The sequence below is a fragment of the Pelobates fuscus genome, chromosome 1 (assembly GCF_036172605.1).
Source record: "Pelobates fuscus isolate aPelFus1 chromosome 1, aPelFus1.pri, whole genome shotgun sequence".
In the NCBI taxonomy this organism is placed as follows: domain Eukaryota; kingdom Metazoa; phylum Chordata; class Amphibia; order Anura; family Pelobatidae; genus Pelobates; species Pelobates fuscus.
The window spans coordinates 14,647,817-14,667,006 of record NC_086317.1 but is presented as its reverse complement, the minus strand read 5'-3'; the positions used below and the strand labels follow the sequence as shown (position 1 = coordinate 14,667,006).

The window sequence follows — 19,190 nt, the reverse complement described above, 5'->3', positions numbered from 1 at the left end:
TTCCAGTTACACCAAAGATTGTATTGTAAATGTGTTCAGCTCACAATATGTAGAAAGCTGGACTTAAAATATACAAACATCTGAAAAACTGACAGATTTTCCCTTAAAAGAATTTTTTTACGACACAACAATAAACTGATTTTATGCCAGAATTTTTTTTTTTGCCCATCTAAGCCAAGTACACCTTCAAAATATACAAAACAGCCCCCTCAAAAGTTTATATTTCTAAAATGAGGACCATCTCGGGTATTGAAAACAATGTCACATACCAGGCGACGAGTGAGGCAGAGGTGAATTTAGGCAAAACATGGGGTTGGGACTGTGGAATTCTCTCAAAATATAATCACTATGGAGTTTAATTACTAAAATTAGATTCAACAAAAGAAGTAGACAGTACAATGTAGATCAACTGGAAAAAATCCCTGGCTAAGCAGTTTTACCAATTCAGCTAAGTCTATACTGCACATTTTCACCCAGGGTTATTCAATAAAGAGGAAATGATTGAAAGTTCAAAGTAAAGTTTATTTGACACAATAGTCAGAATGAAAATATAGTGAATTAAGACTTTCTCCGGTTGGTCTTTGAGTATATTTTGAACTCCCTACGATTTATAATAACCACGATTATGTAATTGATTTAACCCTCAGGAATACTCAGGTGAAAAGAGCAGGATGTGTCGCGGCTGTAATATGCAGAGATGGTCGACCAAGCATTAGAACCTCTCTTCATTCTCCTGTGTTTCTTTATTCTCCAACAGCAACAGGGATCGTCAACTTAGTGAATGAAACCTGCACCAACTCACCATACCGTCACCATAGCTACACGCCATGATATATGTCAATCACTGAGTGTAAGTAGTGACATACAATAAAGTTCCTAATCAGGGATAGATTGAATGTAAAAGCCGAGAAGATGAATTGATCAATGGTCACATTTAATGGCAAATTAAAGGATAACACTGATTAGATGTTCTGTGAAGGAAAGGGGAGGATGCAATAAGAAGGAATGTAAAAACCAGTCTGTACAAATTGAAAGGAAACGTTCTGCTGATACACAGACACAAGAATTATTGTTTAAATATCCTAAAGAGTTTGTGAAGCTTGTCCCTGGACGATCTCGATCAGGAAGCTTGTCTATGGAAAATCATCCTCAAAAAGCTTATCTCTGGAAAATCTCGATCAGGAAGCTTGTCTCCGAATGATCTCACTCAGGGCACTCAGTTTACCGTCTCTCAGTGCATCTCGCACAGACCGGAAGAAGCTAAAGTACAGCTGAAAGTTGTGGATCATGAGAAGGATCCCGGCTAGTAACTCTTTGGACATTAGAAGGTGGTGCACGTATGCCCTGGTGTGGTTTCTGCAACAGTAGCACGTACAGCCCTGCAGCAATGGCCTAAAGTCTTCACGGAACCTGGTTAAAGGACAAAAAATATCCAGGGTTATAAGAGTAATAGATTCAATAACTTGAGTAAAAAGGATTTGGCTTTTTTTCCCCCCACTCAAAAAACCCACAATCACACACCACTGAAACCCCTTTCCCAGAGAGGTAGCTTAGCGGGGCAAAATCAAGGATTATGATTTTAAAAAGCTGGCTAATTTATACAGCCATGTTGTTTGCCGGAGGGTACTAACATCACAGGGTAAGAACCTGTTTTATAGCAAATGTGGAATAACTTAAATGATCGTAAATTGTTATCGTCAATAAACAGCAATGCACTTTTAGAATCATAGTCCTTATGATACATTCAAGTTTAACATAAAATTCACTTTTCCTCATTTGGGAGCAATTCCCGTAATTAAACACCAAGTTTTTGAATCTTACTGAATAGCAAAAGCTGCAGAATCTGCTCTGTGAGAGGGCAGGTACAACCAACCCAACTGTTTGTTTCAATATAAGCATTGTTTGCATATTAGTGCAGTATTCAACAGAACTGGAACTGTAATATGTAGATACAAAAACAATATTAAACAGATACAAACTGTTCATTCTAAAAACTCTGGACTGAATGTCTGAAGGGCCTATTAACTTTCATCCAGGTCAGTTATCTTCAGTTTCGATGATAAAATTCCTCTGAAGTCCATTGAATTCACCATCAACTGTCTCTAAGGGAAGAGTTGGTTTTGCAGAATTAGAGTTCCTCGGGGGTAGGGCACGCTTTGATATATGGGAGTAATTGTCTTGGTGTACATTAATAGTTGATTTAACCTATACAGAGATTCTGCAAGTAACCAAATGGTAGCAAAACAGTAGTGGAAATTCAGTTCAAATAATCAAGTCTGCTGTTTGCAAATGGCCAAATTTTGCTAAAAGAACAGCATTTGGCTACAGTTTGACTCTTGGTGATTATAGTGTTAGTGTTAAACTGGCTCAATGCCAATTTTGAAAAAAAGAAGACAGAGGATGTACGTATTTGGAGAGATCATCCATGCTTTTACAGAAACACAAGATACCTTTTCTCCTTTAAACAAATTTCAAATGACGTCATTCCCGACCGATCGATCTCTGGATCCTCTGTTACAACATTCCCGTTACTCTCCTCCTCACGGGTTTCACTCTCGTCCAAAACTGTAAAAAATGAATTGCAAAAATGTTACTTACACATATCATGGAAATGTGAGACGGAGTAAGGTGCAAAGGAGAAGTTAAAACAGAACGCGCTATGGCAAAAGAACAAAAACCAAACCCGCAGTAATGGTCAAATGAGGCAAACACACTAACAAACTAACAAATGCCACCAGAGGAACAACTAAAAATACCAGGGGGCAGTCAGAATCGAAGCACCGTGTTCTTTTTGTGTAGATTAAAGAATAATGTGTAGATTTGGAGTAATTAGGAGATGGTTCTCCAACTACAGTAAAACTGCAAGTTCTAGCAATCATTCTAAAAGAATTAGCAAAACAACAAATTGTAGGGAATGTAAAATGTAGGCAATATCTGAATGATCTGCTCCTTCAGTCACTGCTTGCCAAATTTCTGCCGAACTTTGAAATTTGGATCTTTATTCATTACAATCTGAAGTTTAATAAAAGCTGAAGAGCAACCCATTTGCCATCACTGATCTGTAGAATAAGCGACTCTGCCATTTATGCAAGGTACAGATATATGCAGATGTGATCAATTGTGCACTGTGATCGTATACTCATTAATTCTTTACATTCACGTACAGAAATACTCCTATCACATTATGTATCAATAGGTTTTCCTTATCCTGCTGGGCAGCGCAAGAAGACAGATATATAATCCTAGAAACCTCATAAAATGCTCATACAAATACCATCGGCCCCTGCGGTATAATCTGAATCTGTCCCTTGAACGCCACCTGCGGTCTCAGGGTCCGGGTTGTAGCAGTGGTTGAAAGACAAGGCACAGCCGCGCTCAGTCACTTCATAAGGGAAACTGCAGTCAAACAAGTCCACCCCTCTCTCAATGCACTCCAGCAGCTCGTCTGGCCGGCCAACACCATGCATGAACCTGCGCAGAGAGTTAAATGGAGGCTAATTACTGGCAGCAAAGGTTAACATTCTATAGATCTGAGTGCATTGTTACACTTTATACAGTAACATTCTGACGGTATCACACGGGTCTTCCAGTTTGGGAGTACTGGTAATATAGATGGTTAACGTAAATCGAGTATTTAATAAACAACCTCACCAGGACTTTATACCGTAAACTCTGCATTTCCCTTTAAGGGATACCCTAGGCTGGATTGGGCCTATTCCTTTTTATAACCCTGTATTTAACTAGCAGATTTATAATAAAAAATAAAAAGGGGAGAAAAATAATTAAAACAAAAACACAATTATCAATAATAATAAAATTATCACGTCACGTACCCCCTTCTTTTCAGTATCCACAGTGATTTCTCAAGAAACCAAACAATCATGCTCTCTTACCATACTACATCACTGCTCAGCGTATCCCTATTATCAGTAATTTATATAGCTCCAACATATTCTACAGCGCTTTACTACTTAAACAGTAGTTATTTTCTGGCTGGATATAAGATGACCATGTCATGGAGATCAAGGTAATACAAGCAGCACTATAAGCACTGTATGCAAAGCTAGACTAAGAGGCAGCAAAGATCCGGACACTGACATTATAAGCTATTATCTTTAATTGTGGTTTCCTGAAGAAGTTAAGCTTTTTCCCATGAACAGAAGATAGGAAACCACAAAGAATAAAAATACAGCCGAGTGTTAAATGCTGCATTGTGGAAAGAATGGAGGAATCTAACTGGGTGGAGGCTGTAGAGCAAACATCTCCAACAACTCCCATGATGCTTATGCACTGCCTTAAAGAATTCTGGGAGTTGTAGGCTATTAACACATGCGGGGTCAGAGTTTGAGATCCCTGCAGTGGAGCAGATAGCAGGTAATATACAGCAGGATAATCCCAATGGGAGAGACCTGGGCTTGTCCTCGGGTAACGCTGCAGTGATGGACGAAATAAGGCTCAGCTTAGTCTCCCTGCTCATCGAACTCCCCTGGAAGCCGTCTAACAAGAAACCTCCGACGGGCCTCTTGGCGGTTTCCCGGGCCGACCTCAGCCTTTCTGCCAGCACGTCACCTCCTTCTATGGCACCGATCACCACGCTTTGCTTTAGCACCTGGAATAAGCAGGAAGTCAGTATGGAACTCCAAGTCAGTTTAACCAACCTGCAAGAAAGTCCTCAACATGAGCACAAAATGATAAATAAAAACACCAACTACATTAAAACATATACAGCAGAGTATTTCCCCACTGTCGCTCGTCGATAGAACCCTGTGCCCTCTGTGAGTGCATACTCTCATTCTTAGTAGCCATCTAGAAAGAGCTCTCAAAATAATGCTGTATCCTCACTGAGTGGGTACTTACCTCACTCTCAGCGAGCAGTTGAAGACACTCATCCAAGAATACAAGTGAGCGATCCACAGATTTCTTCGCCCTTTTCTTGGAGTTGTCGGCGGTCATCACTTCGCCATCAGACAGACACTGGAACCAGTCTGCACGCAGTGCGCGCTGAGCAGCCATGAACTTTTGGGATGTCAGTTCCAGGCGTCCACCTCCTCCCCACACGGACACGGTCTGGGGGTAAAGGGAAAAGCATCCATAGTCATTTCATCTAGGACTGAAAAGATCCCAAGTAAAACCAGATCTCTGAGACATAATGGCACAATATGCAGGTTGCACAAACTAGATCACAGTTATAGACTGCAGAGATCAAAGCAGGCCGCTGTACGTCCATCTGGAAATTCGTATAAAAATGCCTTTTTGAAACATATTAAATTCTGATAAGAAATATAAAAGAAGAGATTCACAGCAACTAGTATCAGGAAGAATTACATTTTTTGAAAAGGATTCAAAAAGCACACTCCAGGCACCAACGCAACTGAATATGTATTTGTCTTTGATCGGTTTTTACTGCTCATTCATAAAAAAAAAATGTTCCCACATTCAAGAGTCTTAATTTCGCTCTCTGCTGCATGACCTGCCTCGCTAGTCACAAAGCAACTTCCTTATAAGACGTACTCCACTGAGTATAAACTCAGCTTAACCAATGAGAGATCAGTATGAGCCGAGCTGCTGACAAGACACTGACGCACGGCCAATCACTGCACTATTTTTTATTTTATTTTTTCGTATTTAAGGTTTTTACAATTGTGAATACAATATTGATAGCGCGAGGGTACAATATGCGCAATGAAATAGCGTTGGAATTATAAGTATCAAATAAGTTACAAATAGCACATTACAAATGCACTGGTACATTTCGGCATGTATTTACAGTGTGTTGCAGAGTATCTTCTATCTTAACATTACTATACGTTATAACGCTTTGAGTTCCAAATAGAACTCATTTGATCATAGTGGATAAGCAGAAATAAGGTAATCGAGATCACATTTATATGTCGGTCCACTTAAACGGACATAATTGTTACAGGCCTCATCGTCCCCTTAACGAACCGTAGCAACAAGATCCTCTTACCTACGGGGAGACTTTGAGCCGAGGTTGCTGCAAGCTTCCAGATGTTTTAGATACGTGACTGTCTATTTTGAGTGTCTGTCTTAAAAGTCGGGTTTTGCGATCTTTCTGTACGTCAAAGGGAGGTGTGTCTGGTCGTCCAGGTCATCTGGCTGTAATGTCAGTTCTGTCTCAAGACAGAGAGTATATGGCGTTCCCATGTCTTGGTAAATTTCCCATATTTTCATAATTTGGCATGTGTAAGTTCCTCAATCTGCTTAATGTCCTCTACTCTTGAAAAACATTCTCTGATTGACGGGGTTTTGGTTGTTTCCAGAATTTGGGTATCAGTTGAGAGGCTGCCATGGCTAAGTGGTTGAAGAGGAATACTTCGTTTTTTGCGAGTCCCGGTGGGGCTAGGAGGAAGATGTAGTGGTCAGGTGTCTTAGGGAATTTGGCGTGAAAAAGTGTTTGTATGATAGTATGGATTATATTCCAGAACTTGGATATAATCGAACATTGCCACCAGATATGAGCATGATGAGCTTCTGTACGTGTGCACCTCCAGCATGGGTCGGAAGTCGTATTGTGTATTTTATGAATTTGTGTTGGCGTGTAGTGCCACCTGGTTATACGTTTAAAGTTGCTTTCTTGTGCAGTCAGAGAGGTGGTAGAGTTGTGTGCAGTTTTGAGAATAGTACGCCATTGTTGTTGTGTGAGGTTTGTTTTGAGTTCGTCTGCCCATTTTAACGTATATCTTGGGAGGTTTGGTTCTTGCATTTCCCTGATTACTGCGTACGTAGTGGATAGAGTATTTTTCGCGAGTGGATGAGAGGTGCATAGTTGTTCGAATCTAGTTAGCGGTCTTTCTCCTTTGGGTAATAACTTCTGGGTCTTAATGAAATGTATCAATTAATTGTAGTGGAAGAGTTGGTTTCCTGTGTGTGTATGCGTTGGTATGAGTTGTGCTAGGCTGTTTAATTTGCCCTCCAGAACTATGTCTCGCAGTTGTAGCGAGGAACCTTTATAGTAGCAGTCGTACGCCTTCCCCGAGGTTCCTTTTTGGAAGTGAGGGTTTTGTGTGAGTGGATATAGCGGGGATGGGAAAGGCGATATGTCTGTTGTTTTCCCCAGTTTGTGCCATATTTTAATAGTTGTGTCGATTGTTAGGTGGGACTTATGTTGGCGTTGTTGAGATGGGCAGTGTTGTAGCCAAAGGCGGGTATTTATTGGTGTCTCCGAAAAGCTTTTTTCCAAATTCTTTGTAAGTGTTTTGCTTTATGATAGAGATCTATATCAGGTAGGTTCAGCCCCCCCTGTTCCTTGCTTTTAGTTAGTGTTGCGTGAGCTAGACGAAAAGGTGCATTAGCCCAAATAAATTTTGTGAATGTGGATCTGATCGTATTAAAAAATTTGGTCGGAATTGCGACGGGGAGTGTCTGGGGGAGGTACAATATTCGGGGAAGGAGGTTAATTTTTATTATATTTACCCTGCAGAGCCACCCAAAACAAGGTCTATGCCATGCCTGAAGGTCTCTGACGATGTTTGCAATCAATGGGGGGGAGGTTTAGCTGATAAATGGAATTTAGCTTGGTCGGGATGTGTACTCCTAAGTATTTGATGGATGTGGGAGCCCATGTGAAGTCGAATCTGGTTTGAAGTTGTGTATTAAGGGAGTTTGTTGTGTGTATAGGTAGAAGATTGCATTTGGTTAGATTGGCTTGGAAGTTGGAGACTTCACTATATGTCTTCATTTCTGCTAGGATTGATGGTATTGTCGAGGTCGGGTTTGAGATCGTAAAAAGGAGGTCGTCCGCGAAGGCTGTGATCTTATATTCTTGTTCGTTAATTTTAAACCCTTGAATGTGTTTATTGTCTCTGATCCCCTGGAGGAAGGGTTCTAAAACCAAAATGAAGAGCAGGGGCGAGAGGGGGCAGCCCTGCCGTGTTCCATTTGTAATGGTTACCGGAGGGGATAGTTGTCCATTGATTCGCAGTCGGGCCGTGGGAAGAGAGTATATGGCGTTTAGCCATTCCTGCCAACGCAGGCCAAAGCCTAGGTGTTGCATTGTGTGTTTCAAGAGTGCCCAATTGACCCTATCAGAGGCCTTTTCCGCATCGATGGCCAGTAGGGCGCTATTAATTCTATGTGTATGGGCCCAGTGGATGAGGTTAATAATTTTTGTGATATTGTTTTTAGCTTCCCTGCCCGTGACAAAGCCTGCTTGGTCCTGATGTATAAGGCCCGGCAGGAAGGGACACTGCACTCTTTTTATACGGATAAAAGGAGGAGAATAGTGATTGGCTGTAAGGAAGAGTAAGGTCTGAGACAAACACACCTTCCAATCACCAAAACCGTTTCAGAAATGAGGAGCAGAGGCTAAGGGGAAAGAATTACAATGCAGAAAGGAATTAGATACATTTGAAATTTGACAAAAAGGTAGGATTTAGGCAGATATTAAATAATTTGTTTGAAAACGAGTAAATGCATATATTTACTAGGGATCGACCGATTATCAGTCTGGCCGATATTCGGTATTTTCAGCAATATCGGTATTGGCCAATAGAGATACCGATATTACATACCAGGACTGCTGGGCCCGTTACTAGCCAGGCGGTCCTGGGGGGGGGGGGTTGCAGCAAGCGTTTTATTACCTTTCCAGCAGCTCCATACAGCTCCCCAGTGTAGCTATCTCGCGAGTCCCGCGGCCGTCAGAGCGTTGCCACAGGTTACAATGGCAACGTTCCGCGCGACACAGGCCGCGAGATTTACACTGGGAGCTGAAGGTAAGGTAAGTAAGAGCTTGCTGCGGGCCCCCCACTGCTCAGTACATGCCACCGGACCACCAGGGAATGCCATATCCCCCCTCCCTGGCCAAGTAAGAAGCAGGGAGGGGACACACAAAAAAAATAAAATAAAAAATGCCTCCCCTCCTTTTACACAAATTATATACCTACAGAAACACACACACACACACACACTGCATTCACTATGCACACACTACACAAACACACTGCATTCACTATACACACACTAAACACACTGCATTCACTATACACACACTAAACACACTGCATTCACTATACACACACTAAACACACTGCATTCACTATACACACACTAAACACACTGCATTCACTATACACACACTAAACACACTGCATTCACTATACACACACTAAACACACTGCATTCACTATACACACACACACTACACAAACACACGGCATTCATTATATACACAAACTAAACAAACACACACTGCACTCACTACACACACACACACACACATTGCATCCACTATACACACCACACACTACATTCAATATACACACACTACACAAACACACTCTGCATTCACTATACACACACCACACACTACATTCACTATACACACACACACTCTGCATTCATTATATACACACTAAACAAATACACACTGTGGCGGAACCCGCCTTGCCACTGGGCATTGGAGGGGCCTGGCTGCCTGCCTGCCTCCTACCTGCCGACTATGGCCCATGGGAGACATTGCCCTTTAAGGGACTGAGTTGGGGCTTATGGACTGCTATTATACTGTACTGACCCTTTAAGAACTGTATTTGGGCATAATGGATTGTCTAATACTGTTCCTAGCCCTTTAAATACTTTGGGGAAAGATTGGTACTTTCTATATGGCACTTCGGACACAGTCAAAGCTGTCGAAGTGACAGGCATCGGACAAAGGACCACGTGGCCGCGGCCATTTTAACTTCGAACACCGTCGACCCTTACCATCGACTCCACTTCGACACTTCGACTAAAGTCGAAGTACCGGCAACACTTCGAACGGGACTTAGTCGTTTTATGCAGGAAATTGACCGACCGCACAGCCCAAATCCATGGAACTGTTTTGGGCAAGAAAATGTGCTTGCGGTCGGTCATAAAAGAACTTCCGTGTAACTTTTGATAGACTGGAGGGATTTGAACGATTTTTGAGAGTGTTCCTAATTGAAGTATGCAGAGTAAGAAAATGTATGTTTTATGTTTGTGACACGAATATTGTAGAAGTTATAAATATTGTGTAAAAAGTTTATTTATTTTTTTAAATGTATGTTTTTATTGAGTTATCTTATGTGATATACATCATTTCCATTGTATAAGTAAACAATTTGCAAGTGTCCATTAATCAGTTACTGTCCTGGGGCAGCCTTCCGTGGGATCTCCCAGTGGCTATCGGATAGGGGTATATGTCTCTGTGGACGAAGATGGCTATCTGGGCTCATATTAGCCTAGGTATTTTTATAGTCTCCCTGTCTGTGGCTCGGGTGAGATTGGTTCGCTTTGTGTGCTGTAGTGTCTGGAGTCCAGCTTCCTGAGGCTCTTCCTCCTTCTGGTCTGTTCAGACTCTGCACTATTCTGGGACTGGTCTTTGCTCCGCCCGCTTGTTGGCGCTTGGAGGGTGGCTCTGGTGTGGGCCGGGGCTGCAGTCCCAGGGTTTTGTAGAATGCCTCGGGGTCGTCCGTTGATGTCAGGGTATGGGATGTGTCCCCCACTGTCACTTCCAGGGACCCCTCCATTCCCCATCGGTACTTTATGGAGTAGTCTCCTGGCCACCAAGTTTCCTGGCCACCAGTGCTAGTTTCCGTTTCTCCACTAGTACGGAGAATGGAATGTCTCCATAGATGGCTATGGTGCTGCCATCAAATTCTATGGCCCCCTGCGCTCTGGAGCGGCTCATTATTGCATTTCTGGCATTTACGTCGCGTGTTACCGCTATGACATCCCTGGTGGTCCCTTCTGGTGCTGCTGGGGATTTACGGACTCTAAATGCCGATGTTATGAGCGGCTGGGTGGCCCCCCTTCAATTCCCAGGTTGTCTATGAGGCTCTGAGCATATAGTAGTAGCCTCTCGTTACCAATCGCCTCCGGGATCCCCCTGAGTCGAATGTTCCTGCGCCTATGTCGAGTTTCCAGCACTGTCACAGTGCGGTTTAGTTTCTGTACCTGCGCGGCTAGGTCCCCCATTTGTGCCACAGTCTCTTGTAGGTGTGCATCTCTGGCACCCTCTCTCTCTTCCAGAGCTCAGACTTTGGTGTGGACTGTCCCCACCTCAGCCTGTACCACTTTCAGGTCCTCTCTCCACACTCTCCTGAGATCTAGCAGGAGTTTCTTTATGTCCCCCTTCGTGGAGGGTGCTGAGTCTTCGTCAGACTCTGATGCAGTGGAATCTCCGCCTGACCGTTGCGGTGTGGAGGGATCTTCTTCCTCTGGGGAATCTTCCGACAGTGTGTTTTCCACTCTGGCCTCGGGCGCCATCTTTGCTTGCAGCCGCGGTATGGGCCTTTCGAAGGAGAGCCGAATATCAGGTAATCGGGTCGTCTCTGTGTGCGGAGCTTTCCGGTTTTTGCGCCCCATTGTTCCCTCTGGTGGGGGGTGATGTTTCTGTCCGGTTGCTTTCGTTTTTTACGGCCAAAATTTCGTTTTTTCTGTGGTTAGAGACGGAGCCTCTCACTTAGGCGTCCGTTCAGTCTCTTGGTCGGCCACGCCCCCTAAAAAGTATATTTTAAACTGTATGAATAATGGGATTATGTGTCACACTAAGGGGAGGGGATGTGTGGGTTGCACCAGTGATGCTATTGGATATTTTACACCTCCCCTGTGGGCGGTCTTATATGTGTGAGATGGAAATAAAAGCCAGGCTGGATGTGCCAGTCCAAAGTTCCTGTTTTAACCCTCAAAGTGAAGTGTTGTCTCATTATTGGGGGAGGATTTATTGCATGCTGTTCCAGTTTGACTGCTAGGAGTGCAAACCTATTCGTATGGTTCCTATTCAACTGTCTACAGCATTCAGAGGCTTGAGAAGATTTATATGCTTCTCAGATTCGGTGATTGTGGTGTCTGCCAGAGTGCTTGGAGTCCTCAGGAAACGCTAGGAGCATCCTTTAACGGAGGTACTCAGTCGGGGTGCCCGTCGATCCGTTACATTGGTAACGCTAGTATCCGTACAGTGCCCCTATCTACAAAGGAACCAACGTCGGCAGGGCAAGCATGGTGCCTGGCTACACTCAGGAGCGGTTGGACAAAGAGGTTGCCATGCGGCTGGCTTTCTATGGACCCAACCCCTCTGAGGAAATTAACGACAGAGTTCCTGTTTAACCCTCAAAGTGAAGTGTCGTCTCATTATTAGGGGAGGATTTATTGCATGCTGTTCCAGTTTGACTGCTAGGAGTGCAAACCTATTCGTATGGTTCCTATTCAACTGTCTACAGCATTCAGAGGCTTGAGAGGATTTATATGCTTCTCAGATTCGGTGATTGTGGTGTCTGCCAGAGTGCTTGGAGTCCTCAGGAAACGCTAGGAGCATCCTTTAACGGAGGTACCCAGTCGGGGTGCCAGGCCATCCGTTACACACACTGCATCCACTACACAAACAAACACACATAGCTCCCCTGTCTAAACACACTGCATCCACTACACGTGGCGTGTATATTTTGTGCAGTTACTTTTAGAAATAGTTTATTTTTTCAAAATGGTAAATGTACAGAATATCGGTAAGTTATCGGCTATCGGCCTGAAAGCTCACAGATTATCGGTATCGGCTCTAAAAAAAAATCAATATCGGTCGATCCCTAATATTTAATATTATAAAATATGTATTTTATCATATAAGACAGGAGAGCCCAAAAGGTAGGATCCCTGGATGTTGTAAAACTACAACTCCCATGATGCTTTGCATGCCTTTAGAATGACATATCATGGAAGCTGTGGTTTTAAAACATCTGGGGATCTACCTTTTGGGCACCCCTGATCTAAACCTTCTCTTTAACCCTCACACTGAACAGAAACCATTTAGAAGCTGTATCTGTGTGTCCAATCACGGTCACTTACCTTGTTAGTGTTGTACCCTGCAGGACTTGGGGTCACCGGGTCATTAACTGAGCAATACAGCACAGTGTCAGGCATACCTGCCAAAAAAAGATCAAAACATCCTCACTTCCTGTGCGAAAACTGCTTATTGTGCGCACACCGAAACCTTCCAACCACAGAGCATTGTAACGGCACAGTGTAAGGCACAGATTGACATGTACTCACTATACAGATCTCTGGCACTACATTTACATCAAGCTTGAGATTGTAATAGTGCACACACTGCACAGTAATAGTGCACACACTGCACAGTAATAGTGCACACACTGCACAGTAATAGTGCACACACTGCACAGTAATAGTGCACACACTGCACAGTAATAGTGCACAGAAACACTGCACAGTCATAGTGCAAAGTAATAGTGCACACACTGCACAGTAATAGTGCACAGTAATAGTGCCTTGTAAGAATTTGAAGCCAGGAGATAAGTGTGTCACATATCATACCCCTCTATCTGTATGAATATCAATCTCCTCTTCTGATAATTGTAAAATGCTCTGGGTAAGGTCACTATATAATGACTGCTAAACAAATAAATCCTTGGACAGCTCACAGGCGGCTGAGGGTAACTGGAGATGAAGTCCTACAAAGCTTATTATCCGCCACAGAGTTACGGATTTTTGGCGTTACACAGATATTGTTCTGAGTCTTTAAAAGCAATCAAATGTTCGAACAGATCATGAATAACAAAAACGAAGCGTTACAGAACTAGCAACAACGAGAATGGTCACAGCAGACAGAAATTTTTCTAAGCCGCGTGAAACCAGAAATCTGGAAACCTGACGGGGATTTCGATTGAAACTCTTTGTCCCATGTCTATCCACCTCTCCTAAACGGCTATAATAATAGCATATAAAATCCAGCGATTTCCATCATGTTATATCTGTGGAGAGACACTGGCATGTCCAGACATACTGATAATACATCGCTTGAGAAGAAAATGAAGGTCTCAGGCCTCTTCTCACCTGCAAACTTTGCAATGCCCTCTTTATATTCTTCCAAAACCTCCTGGTGCTCTGCTCTGTGACAGATAATAAAAAGAACTCATTAGATATCACAGGATCGGTCGTAACTCAATTCCCTTAACACAGAGCCGCTAAAGAACAAAACGTTCGTAGATTTATATTATCTTTAATTGTGGTTTCCTAAAGATGTTGAGCTTTTTCCCAGGAACATAAAATAGAAAAATGCCTCTTCACTGCCAAGCCTGCAGATCTAAAAACTTGTTTCAATTTGAAATGGATTCTAATTACACTAGAAATGTAAACCGCTTCTTTGCACGCACACCGGCACCGTACCGATCAGTGAAGTAGACTAATGTCTCGCTAGGAATCATGGGAACGGTGTCATACAATTATTAGTAAAGACAGGTCTCACCATCTTTTCATTTCACGCCGATAAGCTGCCCACAACTAACATGGCTGCTCTAATTAAAGGAAGGGCTGTACTGACAGAAGGTGTGCCTTGTTCTGACTACACGCTAGGCTAGTACAGGATGTGTGGAAATGTCAGCCTATATAAATACACTTTCTGTGGATGATTTGGGTAGTTTCCAGAATTGGTTCTTGCAAATCATCCTCCTGAGGCAGCTTAACGACTTATTGTAAAATTACACATTTACCAGTTTTAGTGAATTGGCCAAATGACAAACATGAAAACAAACACGTTTTGGTGAGCTGTATTCCAGACTTACAATCCGTCTGACCGGCCAAACGACCCAATCTTTGTTTCTTTTTACCAATGGAGGATTGTACAGCAAATAAGGAGATATGCTGCACACCAGCAAGGAGATAAAGCTAAAACATTGGAGGATTGTGGCAGGAATTCGTAATCCCCAAATTGTAGTGAGGAGAAGCATCACAATGTAATGTAAAGAGGAACAGGTTTTATTGGATCATACGGACTAAAATTAAGTACAATGTGTCTGTCAGCCTTCTGATTAAGGCCAGAAGGAGGAAAAGTATTTCTTTTTGTCCTTATGATCCCATAAAACCTTCTTTTTTACATTACATTGTGATACGTGTTACTTCTCTGTGATGTATAGTTTGTTTCCCTAGATATACAAAGTCGCACTGCTCACCCAGAATGCATTTACTTCAAATTGATCAGCATTAGAGAGCAAGTTACAGGAATTATCTCTTGTGTTGGGAAGCAAACCTTCTCACAAATGCAATTTACATTTAGCTAGATCTATACCTTCATAATGAGTTTAAAAGGTTAGTATTGGCATTAAAAGCACTTTGTATTGCTGCAAATAGCGCTCAGAGCATCCCGAGTCCACACTCGTTTTCTGAGACTGCCTTATAGCGATTTCTAAAACCCACTGCTGCTATAGGGTGCAATATCTGTGACACTGTAATTTGGAGGGAAATACCCGTGAACGCTCGACGCTCTGACGCTTGACCCTGATCTACCACCTACAAGGAGGAGCGACATATCTACAGGCGGGGATCATACCGCCCAGGCGCATATATCTGAAGCTGAACATAAGCTCCAGAAATGTGTAAGTGGCATTTCTCCAATGTATACTACACTATATTCTGTTTTCATACTTTCCATGCTGACTCACCACCATAAGAGTTTGAGGACACCCAGAAGGGCTGCTTCTCTGATCTATACCCAGTTACAGCCAGATAGTAGAGACTCTGGTTTGGGAAGTACCAGCTGCCATACTGGGATCTAACAAGCGATAGGAGCCTCACCATCACACGTACTTCATTAATAACACTAAGAACAGTCAGTTTGCATGAGGACACCTCAGCCTATATAAGGGTTAGCAATGGATATCTTATCCACCGATATGATCCATTCTTCCCTCCTATTCAGTAAAGTGGTTTGTATGACACTACTTAGCAGCACATATATATACACACCACGAGTTTGCGTTGAGTTAGAGCAAGTGCCCCCTAATACAGTATCAATGCAATAAAAGGAAAGTCAGTAGCAATGATTTGTGTACCAGCCCTTTTGTGTAGTGGTAGAACGTGATGTAAAAAAGCATTAATGTCGCAGAGGTCATAGACTCTTGTGTACTTATTCATACACTCATGCAATCCGGCGTAGATATGCCAAGTCGTGTGTTGCAAATGAGTCTGGCTGTCTGACCATGATAATAGGGGAAGATATATGGTGGTGCAGTCAGTGATCTATGTGAGAGAAATACCACCTGAGGAAGTGTTTTGGGCAAATGCAAATATTACAAGTTTTAGAATGAAATGTTGTATTTCTTAAACTGTGTACTTTGTCTTTAAGAGATATTGCAAACTGACAAGGTGTTAGAAATGGAACATATTGTTTTTCATAACTGTTTCTTTAAGCAATAACCTCTTACCTACCTACAGTGCATATTATGTTTGCGCCATTTTGTCCCAGACGAATTACAATAACAATAATGCATAAACAAGTTTCAAGGCTATGCTGTGACTTTCACTACGTAATATACTATGGTAACCTTAGTAGATAAGGATGTTCAGACTTTAAGATGCCATCTTGAACTAAGTCAGGAACATTTCCATGACGTATACACCCTTTAGTTATGGTATTTTTGCCAAATTAAGGGAGGTACTAAAATGAATAAAGTAAAAGAAGTGTTACTTTTTCATATATGAACTACAGTAACCCTAAAATGGAGACACCTAAGGTATAAATAGGTGTACTTTTAAATGTTTAGACACAGAGGAGAGACTTGGAGACAGACGCTGCTCCATCTTAAAATGACTGAGAGGCTGACATGATGACATGTTCAGGAGGTATATTAACCTAATGATATTTGCAAGCATTTAGTTTAATCTTATAAACTCTGCTATAATGGATTTTATATGTCTATATTTATATTTTTATATAATAAATATCTAAAAAGACAAAACTTTATTGCTTCCAAGACAATCCTTATTTTATATTGTATTCACAATTATTTATATATGTTAAATAGAGGATTTCTTACTAACTATATAAAATTATGGCTAAGATATCTGTATGATTAGCCCTGCTAAGTTCTATGCTTTAAAGACGTTATAGTGGTAAATAAGGGAACCAGCCGTGGTTACAATAGTAAGGCAATGTGTAAGGTGTCACATCCCTGACTTATCCGTATCTGCCATCATCAACGTAACTCCCACAGAGAACGAAGCATTTCATTTAGCGTCTGCCCCAATCCCCCCACAAGCTCCCATCCACCACCTACATTTAGCATTAAAGGGACACTCCAGGCACCCAGACCACTTCAGCTCATTGGAGTGGTCTGGGTGCCAACTCCCACTACCCTTAACCCTGCAAGTGTAATTATTGCAGTTTTTTTAAAACTGCAATATTTACCTTGCAGGGTTAAGTCCTCCCCTAGTGGCTGTCTATTAGACAGCCACTAGAGGACACTTCCTGCTTCATAGCACAGGTTTTCTGTGCTAGAGCGTCGCTGGACGTCCTCACGCTGTGTGAGGACCTCCAGCGTCGCTCTATTCCCCATAGGGAAGCATTGAAATTCATTTTCAATGCTTTCCTATGGGGTGCGCTAATGCGCATGCGCGGCATTGCCGCGCATGCGCATTAGGTCTCCTCGGCCGGCGGGCGAGATCAGTCTCGCCCACCGGCCGACGTAACCAGAAGGAGGAGCGGCGGGGGAGGAGGAAGCAGCGACGTGGGACCTGTCGCTGCCCCTGGTAAGTGACTGAAGGGGTTTTCACCCCTTCAGTAACCGGGGATTGGTGGGTGGGAGGGAGAGGGACCCTCCAGTGCCAGAAAAACGGATCGTTTTTCTGGCACTGGAGTTTCCCTTTAACTTTAATCACTCCCTTAGCTGTGGGAAATTAGACAAAAGTATATATGTGATGTTTTGTACAGGTAGTCCTATCAGATTTTAAGAAAAAGTTAACTTTTATCTTCTTTCCTACCCTTTTCTCTGTTTATATTCACCAAGATAAAATCGTTTTTCCTCCATAAATAGGGTCTCACAATCAGTGACACCACACTCCCCACCACCACCCCTCTATCTAATGACACAACATCATGGTAGTAGCTCCACCTTTTGTCAAGTTGAGTGAAAATACATAATAAGAAGGAATTTGTCTCATGAGATATTTTGACTAGGTTGGAACTTCAGTGAAATTTAATGTGAATTTATGATAAAGATGTTTTCTTTATTAAATACTCAAAATACATTTTTTGGGGAGGGGAGAGAGGTAACAGATTGACTTTAAATAGTTTTAGCATTTTCTATAAAAAGTGCTATAAACGTAGAAAATCTCACTATGCTGAAAATAGCATTAACCTGTAGAGATTATTGTTTTGAATTAATTTAAGAGAGGAGACGTCATATTACTTACAGACTGGAAAGAGTAATGTGAGCTACAGGTGGAACGCCTTCGATAGTCTGCAGGGTGTCGTGTGTGAGGTGAGGTGGAGATCCTGTCTTTGTGTATAGAAGACAACCAGGTAACTCCAGGATCTTGTCCCCATTCTTGCCCAAGTTGTTGATGACCCCGAGCCGGGTACCATTAACGACTTTATTCAAGGTGAGCTTCATCGTGTTGTAGGCTTCATCATGTAGAGACAACATAAAACATAATTCATATATTGCCCTGATTGTGGAGAATAAGCCCGCAGCACTGATTGTGCCACAGGACTTTACAGGAGAACAGCAGAGTAACAATGTTACAGGTATTCTGGCCCAGGACCCAATGGGTTATAGAGGCTCTCACAGAGCTCCTTCCGCAGCATCCATTTTAGACAGAAAACAGAATTAGAAGGGAACTTGCAAATAAGTGAATATTGTAAGGACTCCGTGAATTGTAATCGCACTTCTATCTCTAATCAGTGAATGCATCCGCGGTTCAATACAATTCACGGCATTCTATCTATAATCAATCAATATATCTCACTGCATTCTCCCTACTATCCCTAATCAATCAATAACTCTCTCTCTATCTCTCTCTCTCTCACACAGTCTCTCTCTCACAGTCTCTCTCTCTCTCTCTCTCTCTCTCTCTCACAGTCAGTCTCTCTCTCACAGTCTCTCTCTCTCTCACAGTCTCTCTCTCTCTCACAGTCTCTCTCTCTCTCACAGTCTCTCTCTCTCTCACAGTCTCTCAGTCTCTCTCTCACAGTCAGTCAGTCTCTCTCTCACAGTCAGTCAGTCTCTCTCTCACAGTCTCTCTCTCTCTCACAGTCTCTCTCTCTCACACAGTCTCTCTCTCTCACACAGTCTCTCTCTCTCTCTCTCTCACAGTCTCTCTCTCTCTCACACAGTCTCTCTCTCTCTCTCACACAGTCTCTCTCTCTCTCTCACACAGTCTCTCTCTCTCTCTCACACAGTCTCTCTCTCTCTCTCTCACACAGTCTCTCT

The 19,190-nt window shown here is 42.6% G+C and overlaps 1 protein-coding gene across 3 annotated transcripts in view; it reads right to left on the bottom strand.

The window, feature by feature from the left end:
* Positions 1-579: 579 nt before the first annotated feature.
* Positions 580-19,190, bottom strand: part of QTRT2 (queuine tRNA-ribosyltransferase accessory subunit 2) — a 28,052-nt gene continuing 9,441 nt past the window's right edge. For 2 of the 3 annotated variants that reach the window (XM_063446383.1, XM_063446379.1), the window contains exons 2-9: positions 18,172-18,382; positions 13,819-13,874; positions 12,814-12,890; positions 4,858-5,067; positions 4,410-4,609; positions 3,275-3,471; positions 2,451-2,565; positions 580-1,410 (exon numbers count right to left, since the gene is read on the bottom strand). In XM_063446383.1, the coding sequence (XP_063302453.1) occupies positions 1,179-1,410; positions 2,451-2,565; positions 3,275-3,471; positions 4,410-4,609; positions 4,858-5,067; positions 12,814-12,890; positions 13,819-13,874; positions 18,172-18,371 (1,287 nt within the window). In that variant the 5' untranslated portion in view covers positions 18,372-18,382 and the 3' untranslated portion in view covers positions 580-1,178. The remainder of the gene's footprint in view (positions 1,411-2,450; positions 2,566-3,274; positions 3,472-4,409; positions 4,610-4,857; positions 5,068-12,813; positions 12,891-13,818; positions 13,875-18,171; positions 18,383-19,190) is intronic. The other variant, XM_063446388.1, reaches the window with a different exon arrangement.